Genomic DNA, 12,637 nt, shown 5'->3' with positions numbered 1-12,637 from the left:
AAGCGAGAAGGGTAAGGGACACAGAGGAAGCGAGAAGGGTAAGGGACACAGAGGGTAAGGGGCACGGCGGTGGCGAGAAGGGTAAGGGACACAGAGGGAATGAGAAGGATAAGGGACAGGGAGAGAGTGAGAAGGGTAAGGGACACAGAGAAAGCGAGAAGGGTAAGGGACACAGAGAGAGTAAAAGGGATGAGGCTGGATCATATACCAAACAATATTATTTTGTTTACTGCAAACGCCTGTCACTGGGTATTGATCAGTAGAATGAGGTGGGGTAGATTTTGGGCTAGAATGTGGTGCTTGAGGGAGAGGGGAAAATATAGGATAATAGGGTCAGAACTATTGAACCTGTTTCACATATTTAGGTAAGCTGCATACATCCAATTAAAAACAATGACTTACATGATAAGGGTTAATAAACATTTCCAGTATTCCCTATTATCCTATAAGAGCTCTCTACGGCATCATTAGTTAATATTAGATCATTACTTCTGATTGGATGACATAAAATAAGAGGAACCTAATTACTGAAACCACCTTCTTCCTTCCTGCCAATTTATAATACGGCCAGCCAACACAGCCCTATAAACTGCCTAAAACATGACTACGACCCGGGATGTCTACCCCCTCCAATGGGCGGCTTAAAGATGTATTATCTGCACAAGTAATAAGAATGATGTAGGAGGAAAAAAAAGAAATGAAAAAAATAGAAAGGAGCAGTTAAAATAGGACAAGGGATAAAACTAGAACAGCGAGGATTTTAATACTTGCTCAATGCATTCTTTGAAAGGGTTAGAAAAGTAAAATACTTGTATTAAACATTGACATATAGATGGGTGGTATTCACTAATTATAAACTACAGAATGTAGCCTAATGGCTGTGGTAGCCAGATTTCAAGTGAGAGGCCAAAAAACTGTCCCTGAATTTCCCATTGAACCATCAGACAGGTTGGTATAAAAGATCTTCCATTGAGAATGGTCTAGTAGACTGATAAATCAGAGTGCACCTGCACAAGTGCCCATGTTGGGCATAGTCAGAGGTGTGCTGCACCCCACAAGCTCTTTTGGGCTCACAGGATGGTTTCTATCAGGCAGCATCCTACAAAGATTTTAGGCAAGTGTCGAGTCTATCTCTGGCTTTCAGTCTGGAAAGTCAGAAGCCAAGCACAGGGTCCCAGGTTGATGATCTAGGACCCTCCAAAAGCCATCCAAGATGGCGGCAGCCCAGGACAACTTATTCCTCAGGGATCCTCTGGCAATCTCCTCCAGATCAAGACTAGATATAGGTATCATTCATTAGGAGCACTAACTAGATTGGGAGGGAGTGCACCCCCAACCTACACCCCTACTACCCTACCCCAGCTGCTATCAGCACCATTCAGCCTCAAGATTTTAAAGGGGCCAGTGGTCCTGACTCTCCTGCATCCTCCTCTATCAGTGAGCCCCTACACCTAGGCTACTCTAAACATCTTTGCATCTTTGGTAGCCCTCCTGTTTCTGCAAATTCCACTATATCTGCTTGGATGGTGGCATGTGATTGAGTATTATTTTCTTGCTTTGCACCTTGGTTCCAAAAAAAGAGCTTGCTAAAACCTCCTCTGTAATCAACGCTGAGATTAAGCGTGACTTCCAAGATTTGGGAACCAGACTGGATCCCATTTAGAAGAAAATAGATGACACCATATTCTGGGTCAAATTCCACTAAGAGCTAAACTTTATAATCACTGATTGCAATCTAACAATTGTGAGAAATGTCTTGTTAATGACTGATTAATCAGCCCGTCTGTATGTAAGAGACAGCAAAGAATCTGTGTAAAATGATGAAAATAAAGCTTTTTTTTCCTTTTTGCATGTCCAGGCTTTTGTTAATTTCACCTACTGGATCTTTACACAGGAGAATACAAATCATCATCAGCTGTGTCCAAAAAGCACTGAAAGAGTCAGTCATACAGCCCTAGTTTACAAGGGGTTAATCCACACTCAGGGATGCAGGAAATGTCTTAGTCCCCCATCAATTATGCTCTAAGGATTAAACACATGACACACTCCATGCGGACTCTGGTGGACACTGTTATTGTGATATCATGCAGGCTTCTAATTATATTATTTCTGCTGGATTCTGCTATTTACCAAACACAACACGAGCAGCACCACTCCGCTACTCACCGGCATCCTGGAGTGAGCGTCAGTTGTAGCCTATAGACAAGAGCGTAGAATGTAAAATTAAAAAAAAAAAAAGAGACAGCACATCCCCTTTCTGTTTTGATCTTGGGAGGCTCTTGGCTGCTCCTTCTGCGCATCCCTCAATCTCATGCGCAGAAGGAGCCCTTTCTTTAATGGAAGAAAAAATTGATGATCCCACGTATGGGCAGTGAGATTGGCAATCTTTTTCCCCATCTACGTCACTTGATCTCGTGCCTGTGCAGTGCCAGGCTGGGTGACGTAGGAAGAAGAACCCAGAAGAGGAGATTAAGATGTCGGTGGCCAACGCTTCCTATGTGCCGGGCCGAAGAAGGAAACCTCCCAACGGATCTGCGGCATTAAAGGTGTGTTTTCTTTTTAATTTTGGGTTTAGTTCCACTTTCAGTGAAATTTTAGGCAAAATACTGGATAGAGTAGAGATTATCCTTGCCCAGTGTCCTTTTTTGAGGAAAATCTTACAAACGCCTAAAATAAACCCTTAATGAGATTCTCGGCTACCAAACAAGGAAAGGTTAGCTGGAGTACTTTAATTACAGGTTGATCATAAAACATTTTTTTTTATATATCTCTGGGGTTTTTACCATAGTCCGTAATTCCATTACCTTGATAATGAGCAGGTCAAAATACTGGTAATGAATAATACTGAGAAAGAGCAATAAATGATGGAATACCACAGCCTGACCTTCGTGTGCCACCACGTACTCATAGACTCGCAAGAGTCTGATTTTGCCAAGACTCTCTTTCCCAGCGGCCACAATGCCATGACCGCAGAGTCACCTCTAAAAAAGGAAATCAAGATACACGACCAACGTATGATTAAAGGTAGAATGTGGCCCAAAATAGCCCAGAGCAGCCGGCTGTGTGTACACAACACTTCCTATAAAGGCTGGCAGTGAGTCTTCCCTGGCACATTCATTCCACCATGACCTGCTCTTATACACATACTTGGCATTAGTGCCTGCTTTCAAATTACTTGTCATCAACTTCCAGACTGAAAAGAATCAACATAATTCCATGTCTGTGTGAACCTAGGGGAGGTAGTACTGAATAAACATAGATAGGAAGCGAATTAATTATTAGACCACGGGCACAAATCACTGATAAGAATGCGAGTTTAAAAATTCTGAAGTATTAACAAAAAGAAGAAACAGGTACAAGTACAAAAGGGCTAAAAATGCATAAAACAATGTAAACTGAAACCTATCAGTGTTCCCCCCAGCTCTTATTAGCTGGGTGCACCACTAGGCACTTTTAAGGAACCACCCGGATGTTTTTGGGTGGCATTTATTGATGGAAATAAAAAGAAAGAACTTTTTACTTTTGTTAGGTAGTCCCTCTAGTTGTTGGTTAGGGTTTATAATGCACATGCTGAGGTAATTAGGGACACTGCTAGGTTTTGGTACCTAGCTTAGAGGCCACAGAATTAATGTTATGACTTCTGAGGATAATACGCTATGTGGTGTATATGGACACATCATCAAACTATTGAATTTAGTTATTTGAAGCACGGACTAGCGCTAACATTACTATTTACACAGACATTTTGGAGAATTTTGCTCTTTCCAATCTTTTGTTAAGAATTTGTCACACACCTACTCTATATAAACTAGTTGGCCTCTGTTTCTAAAATAATGAGCATTATTATAGCGTCTCCTTTCCCCCTGCCTTTACAGTTACAAATCTACTTACTGGAAGATGGGTGAACACAGCAAATGTGCTGTTAAGGAAAGCAACAAGGTCGACTAGATAGTCACTGGCCCTCTCACTGGATTCTAACGCCATCCAGTCATAGTCCGCCAGTTGCAAAAATTGGTCAATTTTCTGGTTCAGGTTGGTATAAATCTCTTCTTCTGCAGCCTGGCGGGCATCCTGCAAAGGACAAACACTGGTGTTAGTGAGGCATAGTAGAAATGCTTTACAGACACTTCTGTCCCAATCACTCATTGTGTGTGTAGGTGACAGAACAGGCAATCAGATTTATAAACAGCTAACATGGTTGCACCACTGAAAACTTCAGAAACGTTAAGGCTTCTGGTGTCACTGCACATTCCTACAGGAGATACAGTTTGACCACTTAGGGTCCTATGACTCGTGTAGAACTACTGTAAAATACCCCCCAACCCCCACTACCCAAAAAATATAAGGGCAGATAGAGGGTAATAGACAAGTCCCAGTATTGCCTGTGGTCTCCCTGCAGCTGATCTTTTCCTCATACCTTGTCTTGTTCTACACTTGTCCTTTAACGCATTACAGTTATTATTATTATTATACAGTATTTTTATAGCTCCGACTTATTACACAGCACTGTACCAAGTCCATAGTCGTGTCACTAGCTGTCCCTCAAAGAGGCTCACAATCTAATGTCCCTACCATAGTCATATGTTTTAATGCAGTCTAAGGTCAATTTGGGGAGAAGCCATATAAAATAACTGCATGTTTTTGGAATGTGGGAAGAAAGAGTACCCGGGGGAAACCCACACAAACACGGGCAGAATCTGCAAACTTCATGCAGATAATGTCTTGGCTGGGATTCAAACCTGGGACCCAACACTGCAAAGACCAGAGTGCTAACCACTGAGCCACCATGCTGCCCTTTAAATATAAGTTAGATCCTGCAGCAAGAACAGTGTTCTGTATAAGATAGCAAATCTTAAAGCGCTGAGTACATGTTCCCTTTAATGGGTCATAGCTGATATAAAAAAATGGTCCTGGAGCTTAACAAATGCTATTTCTACTATAACAAGCACTCACCTTGAAGGTGGTCAGACCATACAGCTTGGTGGTGTGTAAAGTGTCTGGCAGGACATTAGTAATATTGGTGATAAACTCTTCAAGAAATTTGCAGGAGATTTCCAAATGGGTCGTGTTGATAATAATCTGTACAAGCTAAAACAAAAGGAAACAAAAATTAATGCTTAGCAACTCATGCAGTAAATTACAATAAATACGTTCCCCCACACATTTAATGGGCACATACAGCGAAGTTGTGAAGCTTTCAAAGCTTTCTCTCTTTTTGAAAAAATGAATATATAGAAATGTGACCTAAAACATCCAACTATCCTAGAAGAAGATAAAGAAAACCCAGCTAAACAAACAAAACAAAAACTAATATATCTGATCATGCATTTATTGAAAAAAAAATGATGCAATGACATACTGGATCCATTCACATAACACATATATTTATGTCACTGGGTCTAAATGAAGCTGCATTCCCAGAAGATAGATTGAATCCTTTGTTCCAGCAGTTGGGTACCACTGCCAAATGTGCCCAATGAACATATATACAAATAGAAAAGCACACGTTTAAACCAGTCACAGATAGCAGGGTGCAGGTATTCGGCGTGAACAGATAGTGATCCGGTTAGATGTTCATCAAGTCACGTCAAGTGGGCTACGATAGGAATGCACAAACAGACTTACTAACAACAAAACAGGACAAAACACACACACACACACCCAAAAAAACGTGGACAAGCTTGGACAGCAACCAAAGTATCTTGGTTCTCCTGACAGCTTGACAGTTTACACCCACAGGCTTGTCACCCTTCAATGACTCTCACATTGACGCGTAGAAGAACAGCCAACGTCTCCGAGCAACCCAAGTCCATGCTGATGAGACTCCTGCATGCCAACATGGTACTGTGCCCAGGCTGTTATCCCAAATTAGCAAATTATGTGATGCTTTAAAGACAGTCGCTTATAGGTCTGTCTTAAAAATGGTAATTATCCAGAAGTGCTTTATCCTTTTCTATTGGCTTATTGCATGAAATCTATCCACTTACAGATGGCCATGTAAAATCACTATAGTGAGCTAAACATGTTAGTATAACATCTTATTACTCGACGTCATGGCTAAAACTAACCTTCAGTACTATAATGATCTGCAATCTCTTATAGAAACTGTCAAAAACTATATCAAATCTTGCTCCCTACATCTTAAGCTACGTACACACTTCCAATTATTATCGTCGGAAAACGAACGACGAACGTTCCTGCACGATATATACGAACGATCGTATAGCACCGATCCTGCACATAGAGGTAACGACACGATCGTTCGTAGATATTGTACACACAATAGATACGATCGTTTAAGCGAACGGACGTTCGTTCATCATGCATGCTCTGAATATGGACGATCAACGAACGACCGTACACACGAACGATGTTCACGTCGCCCAATCCGATCCGCCGGTCCGGTCGTTCGTTTCCAACAATTTTCCTCGTTCGTCGGCGTCGTTGGTTACTTTTTTACAAACGATTTTTTGCCCAATCGATCGTTCGTCGTTCGATTGGAACGATAAAAATTGGAAGTGTGTACGCACCTTTAGTTATAACTCCTCTACAATATTCTAGCCTCTAACTTACCCCCCTCCCTCTCCTCTTGTCTTTAATTGTTTATGAAGGAACAATGAACTGATTTAGTTTACAGGTTTCTAGTGATGAATATATGTCTATTTGTAGGCTCTATTTTTGAAAAAGTGATAATGTTTTCTATTGTTCTGGTTATAATTTAAATATATAATTGTTTTTTTCTTTTGTATCACCTTTGCTTTTATATGTGTTGTATTACTGTGTTTACTTTGTTATCTCTCAATAAAAATACAATTCTGACTGAACGGCAGGAGATGTTATTTATTTACTTAGTTGCTGTTATTTCAGTAGGTGCTGGTCTACGTTCATAGGCACTAACTACTTACACCTTGACAATATTCTATGTTTATTATTTCACATATCTGGTCATCCATGAGTAACGAGTTATTCGTTATCACAAGAATGTTTTAAGCAAGTCAGCCCCTCTCCCTGTTTGTTGGTTTGGTTTAGTTTATTGTTTGGTAAAATCAGGTTATTTAGCTTGATACAGAAACATGGGGATTGTGATGTTTTTTGTTACACACAGCTTACGCATAAAAGAAAAAAAAGAAAAACACAGAGAAGAAAAGTGTATGTATCTGCATTCATTTACATGTTCTATATTTAATTTATTGCTACAGTTGGTTACTGAATCTGTATATGATTGCATATTGTAAGATGACTGTATATTGTTGTTTGTTATGTATATTTCTTGTCAATAAAAATAATTTTAAAAAAATACAACTCCTTAAAACAGAAACTGTTAAATCTGTGTTTTTAAGCTTTGGATAGCATAGGGAAAAAGTCATTCTGACCTGTTTTCTTAATCACCTTAGTACCTACCATGCAATAGGGATTTACTCATATAAGTCAATTATTTACCTACAATTATTTGCCAGAAATGTTCCCCGGAGCAGAGGACTGGTGATTCAGCAGGGCAGATGTGCCTGCACAGGTCAGTCTCCATTGGTCCTCTTTACAGAACACATTACAAGTTTTATTATTATTATTATTATTACACAGTATTTATGTAGCGCCGACATATTATGCAGTGCTGTACAAAGTCAATAGTCATGTCTCTAGCTGTGCATTAAAAGAGCTCACAATCTAATGTCCCTACCATAATCATATGTCATTAATACAGTCTAGGGAAAAATTAAAGGAAGCTCTCCAAGACTGAAGAAGATAGACCTAGGTGATCTAGCAAACCTAGAATAAATCTGGCTAAGGATTGAAAACATTTCCAAACAGCAAATGATTTTTAGAAATCCATTCCAGATTTGCTGGATCACCCATGTTCACCCATGACAGTCTATATTCTTCAGCCTTAGAGAGTTTCAATATTTACGTCCATTGTGTCAGCCTACCCAGGTCTTCCCAGACTACATTTGCATGTAGAGAACTCTAGGAAAAATGCGAGACTAAAAGACTGACAGGACAGAAATCAAATAGCTATATGGGGAGTATTGGGCTGGATGATCCTTGCAGTCCATCAGCGTGAAAACAAGGTGAGCTCAAGCAATCTAGTGTAGGTTCTAATGCATTAATGTGGACTAAGGAAATGGGACTTTCGGCACAACAAGGAACTGTCTACAAGTAAGCAGTAAAAGCAGGAAGGTTGGAGTTCGGCTTTAATGAGCTGGATTCCTTATTAAATATCAGAAAGGTTGGGAAAGGATCACATAAACAGCTGTGTGTGTTCAAAGCTTTCCTGTTATTTGCAGACTTTACAATATCTTACTGTTTGCAAAGTGAACAATTACATTTCTTAATACAGCCTGTGACAAATGAATGCACGGACTATAGAAAAAGAGGAGACTACAAGGCATTGCTGCTATGAATAGGATGCGCTCGAATGGCAGACAGCAGAGCAGGGGATGTCTGTGACGTTCTTTTCTCCATTCCAGCAGCAATCATGGGGCTATTGTTCCAGGACCCTTTCACGGCAAGGAGAGCATTACAAGCTATGTGCAGAGTGTGTCCTAGAGAAACACAGCCAGGGGAGACGTGTGGCAAACAGATGGCAGAGGAGATGCCGAGCGTTCAAGCAGCGTGATCAACTTTACGCTTCACCAAGATCGTTAGGTGGCTGTCTGGTTGCCGAATAAACATCCCATGCTTCTACATATAGAAGCCTGACAAATGCCGCATCTCCCAGCAAACGGGATAATTAGAGTTCTAGATTTTTCTTGATGGACGTGGGTGGGGGTAATGGGGCTTTCCCTGCAAAGCAAACATGAACTTTGTCAGCATCCTAAAAAGCATGAAGGGAATGCAAACGCTTTTTAGTGTTTTTGTTAGATATACATGTGAAATGTACATGTAATGATCCAAATATGTCTTACTGCTTGAAAAACTATGTTGGTATGTATAGATTATAAACACAATGTAAATCTATCAATGACTTCCTAACCTCATCACACACACTGCTCCAAGACTTTTAGAGCTGTCCCGACTCTCTGGAATGGTCTTCCTCGTCCTATTCAGATGGCTCCCACTTTCTGCTCGTTTAAAAGAGCACTCAAAACCCAAAAGTTCATCATCACCTACTGGTCTTCTGTGTCCTAAACCCTCACTACTTCCCACCACTTTATATCTCTCCTCCTAATGTGTGATACTTCCCCCACCTCCTAGATTGTAAGCTCTTCGGGGCAGGGTCCTCTCCTCCTCCTGTGTTACTGCCTGTATCTGTCTGTCATTTGCAACCCCTATTTAATGTACAGCGCTGCATATTATGTTGGCGCTTTATAAAAACTGTTTAATAATAATATCCGGCAAACATTAGTGAACACCTGACTATTGCACTGATATGGGTTTGTCAGGGCAAGGTTCTTTAGGACATAAGGCAAAATGGCCAACATTAACCCTCTCCACTTGATTTGTGGAATAGCATAGGATTGCATTGATTGGACTGACATGAGTATCACACTCCCACCTTCAGCTATAAAAGGCACCATTTTTAGGAATATCTGTGGGAGTTTGTGCCCATTCAGTAAAAAGAGTATTTGTGAGGTCAGCTACTGAGAAATAATTTTGCTTACAATCTGTGTTCCAAGTTTCTTCACATCAATCTCATGATAGTAAAAGGGTACAGTCATAATGGAATAGAACAAATTACTTACTCATAATGTATTCAGGCATGCATTCCTGCTTTGCAGGGTTACAGTGCTTGTCCCTTACTGTTTCTCCAGATAATCTAAGTTGCATCTGATGTCCGTGCATTCCTTAGAGCAGTGATTCTCAGCCAGGGTTTGTGGTCCCCCAAAAGTTGCTAGGGGTTCCTTGAAAAATGATTAATTGTGCCTCTCAGGTCAGTTTACCTGACACCAATGATCTATTTGGCTATCTGTAAGGGTGACATTCTTCCCAATACCCAGCAATGTAAGAGGTATTCTTCCCACTGACCACCCCACTAATATACTGTGAGCTGTGGTTATAGTAATAATAGAAGGGACTTCCTGAAAACCTGAACGTTATTTCAAGGATTCCCTCATGTTATAAAGGTTGAGAAAAGCTGCCTTAGAGGTTGTGGTTGGATTACTTATTCTTTTTCTTCTGCCAAAAAATGTTAAAAAATGTTGAGAAAGGCTGCTCTAGAGTGACTCACAATCTTTCTTGAGGATACCCTGTGTTGCAGCATCTTTACATTTAGTTTGTTTACCCCGGAATCTCATCAGCAGAATAACACCATCACCCATACACTGAGGAAGCTGAAAGAAAGGTGGGCATATTGTATTTTATCCCTCTCACAGGTCCTGCCTGTGTTTTAGCAAGGTGGAAGGGTATATGGTGGTTTTAGTAATAGGAGGTGTCTTTGTTCTGTGTACAGGATATTGGTTTACTATACTTTTGTAACTTACATGGTGCTTTAAGGCAAAGCAAACTCTGTACCCACCTCTGTAAGGCCAACATTCTTTCTCTTTATGACATTCTGCAGGCAGTTGCTAAGTGTCCGTGTCAGTAGTAAATTTGTGGATTTTCTGATCATATCGTCCACTTCCGTAGAGCTAAAACACAAAGTATCGTGTAATGTCAGGCATCTCTTATATACATACAACACTTACAAACACTGAAATGTTCAATTATTTAGAGAGGGAGCACAAATTTAAAAAAAGAACAGTTATCATTTTTTTCCCTTTACTTTAGGGGCTGTTTAGTGATCTGCAGCAGAAGTAAACTGATGCTGTCATCAGCTAATGTAAAGCAATCCTGGCTGGAATACAGAAGTTGCTATAAGGTGCCATTGTCATCTGTACAGTGACCACTGACCTCTGCAGAGATAAGGAAGAGCTATCCTTTAAGATTAGGGCTCACTAGGGTTCATAAGATGACATGTGGACTTGTAGCTTCTCAATAAGAAGTGCTAATTAGTGGAGCAGTCTCTTGATTGTACATGGTGCTGATCAGGGGGAAGTTGTCAGATTGGACCTGGCACTGCCCGGAGATCCACCACTTGATTCCATAGAGGAATGTCTTACACAGGTTTTGTATTATTTGTATTTTTATAGACAGTCCAACTGGAGTACCAGAAGGAAACCCATACCAACTTCAAGAAGACAGTGTTCTTGCTAAAGTTTGAACCTTGAACTAGGACAAAATACGACTAAAAACTCACCTGATCCCCATTCAGCAGTACATAAAAGTACAAACTGGCAAAAAGTTGAACCTCCAAAATCCGCCCCTACCTGTCCCCAGAGACCACCAAACTCCTTGTACATGCTCTTATCATCTCTCATCTGGGCTACTGTAACCTCCTCCTCTCTGGTATTCCACTAACCTGACTCTCTTCTACAATCTATTATGAATGCTGCAGCCAGACTTATCCATCCCTCCCACCATTCCTTTTTTGCTGCATCTCTTTGTAGTTCTCTTCATTGGCTTGCATTTCACCTGAGAATCAAATTCAAGCTCCTGTGCTTTGCCTGCAAATCCCTCCACAGTTCTTGTTCCACTTACCTTTCTGACCTGATATAAAAATACTCCCCTAGCCGCTCTCTTCTCTCCTCCAATAACCTACTAATGACTTCCTCACTCATAACCTCATCACACGCATGGCTCCCAGACTTTTCTAGAGCTGCCCCGACTCTCTGGAATGATCTTCCTCGTCCTATTCGGTTTGCTTCTACTTTCTGCTCATTTAAATGAGCCCTCAAAACCCATAATTTTATACTTACCTACCCATCGTCTTCTGTGTCCTAAAGCCCTCACTACTTTCCCACCAATCCATATCCCCCACCTATTGTGTGTAAATTCCCCGACCTCCTAGATTGCAAGCTCTTCGGGGCCGGGTCCTCTCTTTCGCTTGTGTCACTGTCTGTGTCTTTCTGTCATTTGCAACCCCTATTTAATGTACAGCACTACATAATATGTTGGCGCTAAATACATCCTGTTTATTATTATTAATAATATCAACCCCAGAAAACAGTAATCTTTACCTTAGGTGCAAGTCCTCAGAGAACTTCAGGCAGGCATAGATAAACTCCTTGATTTGACTGTAGATTTTTGGCACAAACTCGGAAAACGGGAATTTTTTTGGAAAGGATTGCTGCACAAAACAAGAAATTCAGATAAATGTATGGATAATGGGTCATCACTCTTCACATCTGGATTATAGAATAAGTTTCTTTTCACCTAAAGCTAACCTTTACCGTTCCTTCAGGCTTGCACAAATGTGTACAGGTGCTCCACTCCTTGACTGAAATCCTCTGAGATTCCCGAACACAGTAAGCTTCTCTCAGTGTTCATTAGAAGCTTAGCACGCCATTTCCTGGCAGCTCTATCTTTGGCCTGATCCTTTTTTCTATTTCATTTTTTTTTTCGTCATTCAGGCTCAGAGTCACATATCAAAGAACACCCAATCCTTTAAACTAACAATCTGTCATTAAGACATTTTGATATTTGCAGAACTTCTCCCAAAAGCAAGGCTACAGTTTACATCAGGGCTGAGGGCTTGAGAGGCTGTTGTGATGGCTTCAGAAATGTTTGCACAGCACCTTTCCATCAGTCCCTTTACATTCTCTGATATCCCTCCTTAGGTATAATAAAAAGATAGACTCTACAATATAAAGCTGGGTGAAGT

General features: G+C 40.7%; 1 protein-coding gene across 4 annotated transcripts in view; it reads right to left on the bottom strand.

The window, feature by feature from the left end:
- The window catches only part of EXOC6B (exocyst complex component 6B), a 186,461-nt gene that overhangs the window by 77,818 nt on the left and 96,006 nt on the right, over positions 1–12,637 (bottom strand). For 2 of the 4 annotated variants that reach the window (XM_072406673.1, XM_072406674.1), the window contains exons 15-19: positions 11,994–12,103; positions 10,454–10,565; positions 4,954–5,088; positions 3,892–4,071; positions 2,167–2,196 (exon numbers count right to left, since the gene is read on the bottom strand). In XM_072406673.1, coding sequence (XP_072262774.1) covers positions 2,167–2,196; positions 3,892–4,071; positions 4,954–5,088; positions 10,454–10,565; positions 11,994–12,103 — 567 coding nt within the window. The remainder of the gene's footprint in view (positions 1–2,166; positions 2,197–3,891; positions 4,072–4,953; positions 5,089–10,453; positions 10,566–11,993; positions 12,104–12,637) is intronic. The other 2 variants (XM_072406675.1, XM_072406677.1) reach the window with 1 other exon arrangement.

This window comes from Pyxicephalus adspersus, chromosome 3 (genome assembly GCF_032062135.1).
Source record: "Pyxicephalus adspersus chromosome 3, UCB_Pads_2.0, whole genome shotgun sequence".
NCBI lineage: Eukaryota > Metazoa > Chordata > Amphibia > Anura > Pyxicephalidae > Pyxicephalus > Pyxicephalus adspersus.
The sequence above is the reverse complement of the archived record's forward strand: the minus strand, read 5'-3'. Positions and strand labels throughout refer to the sequence as shown.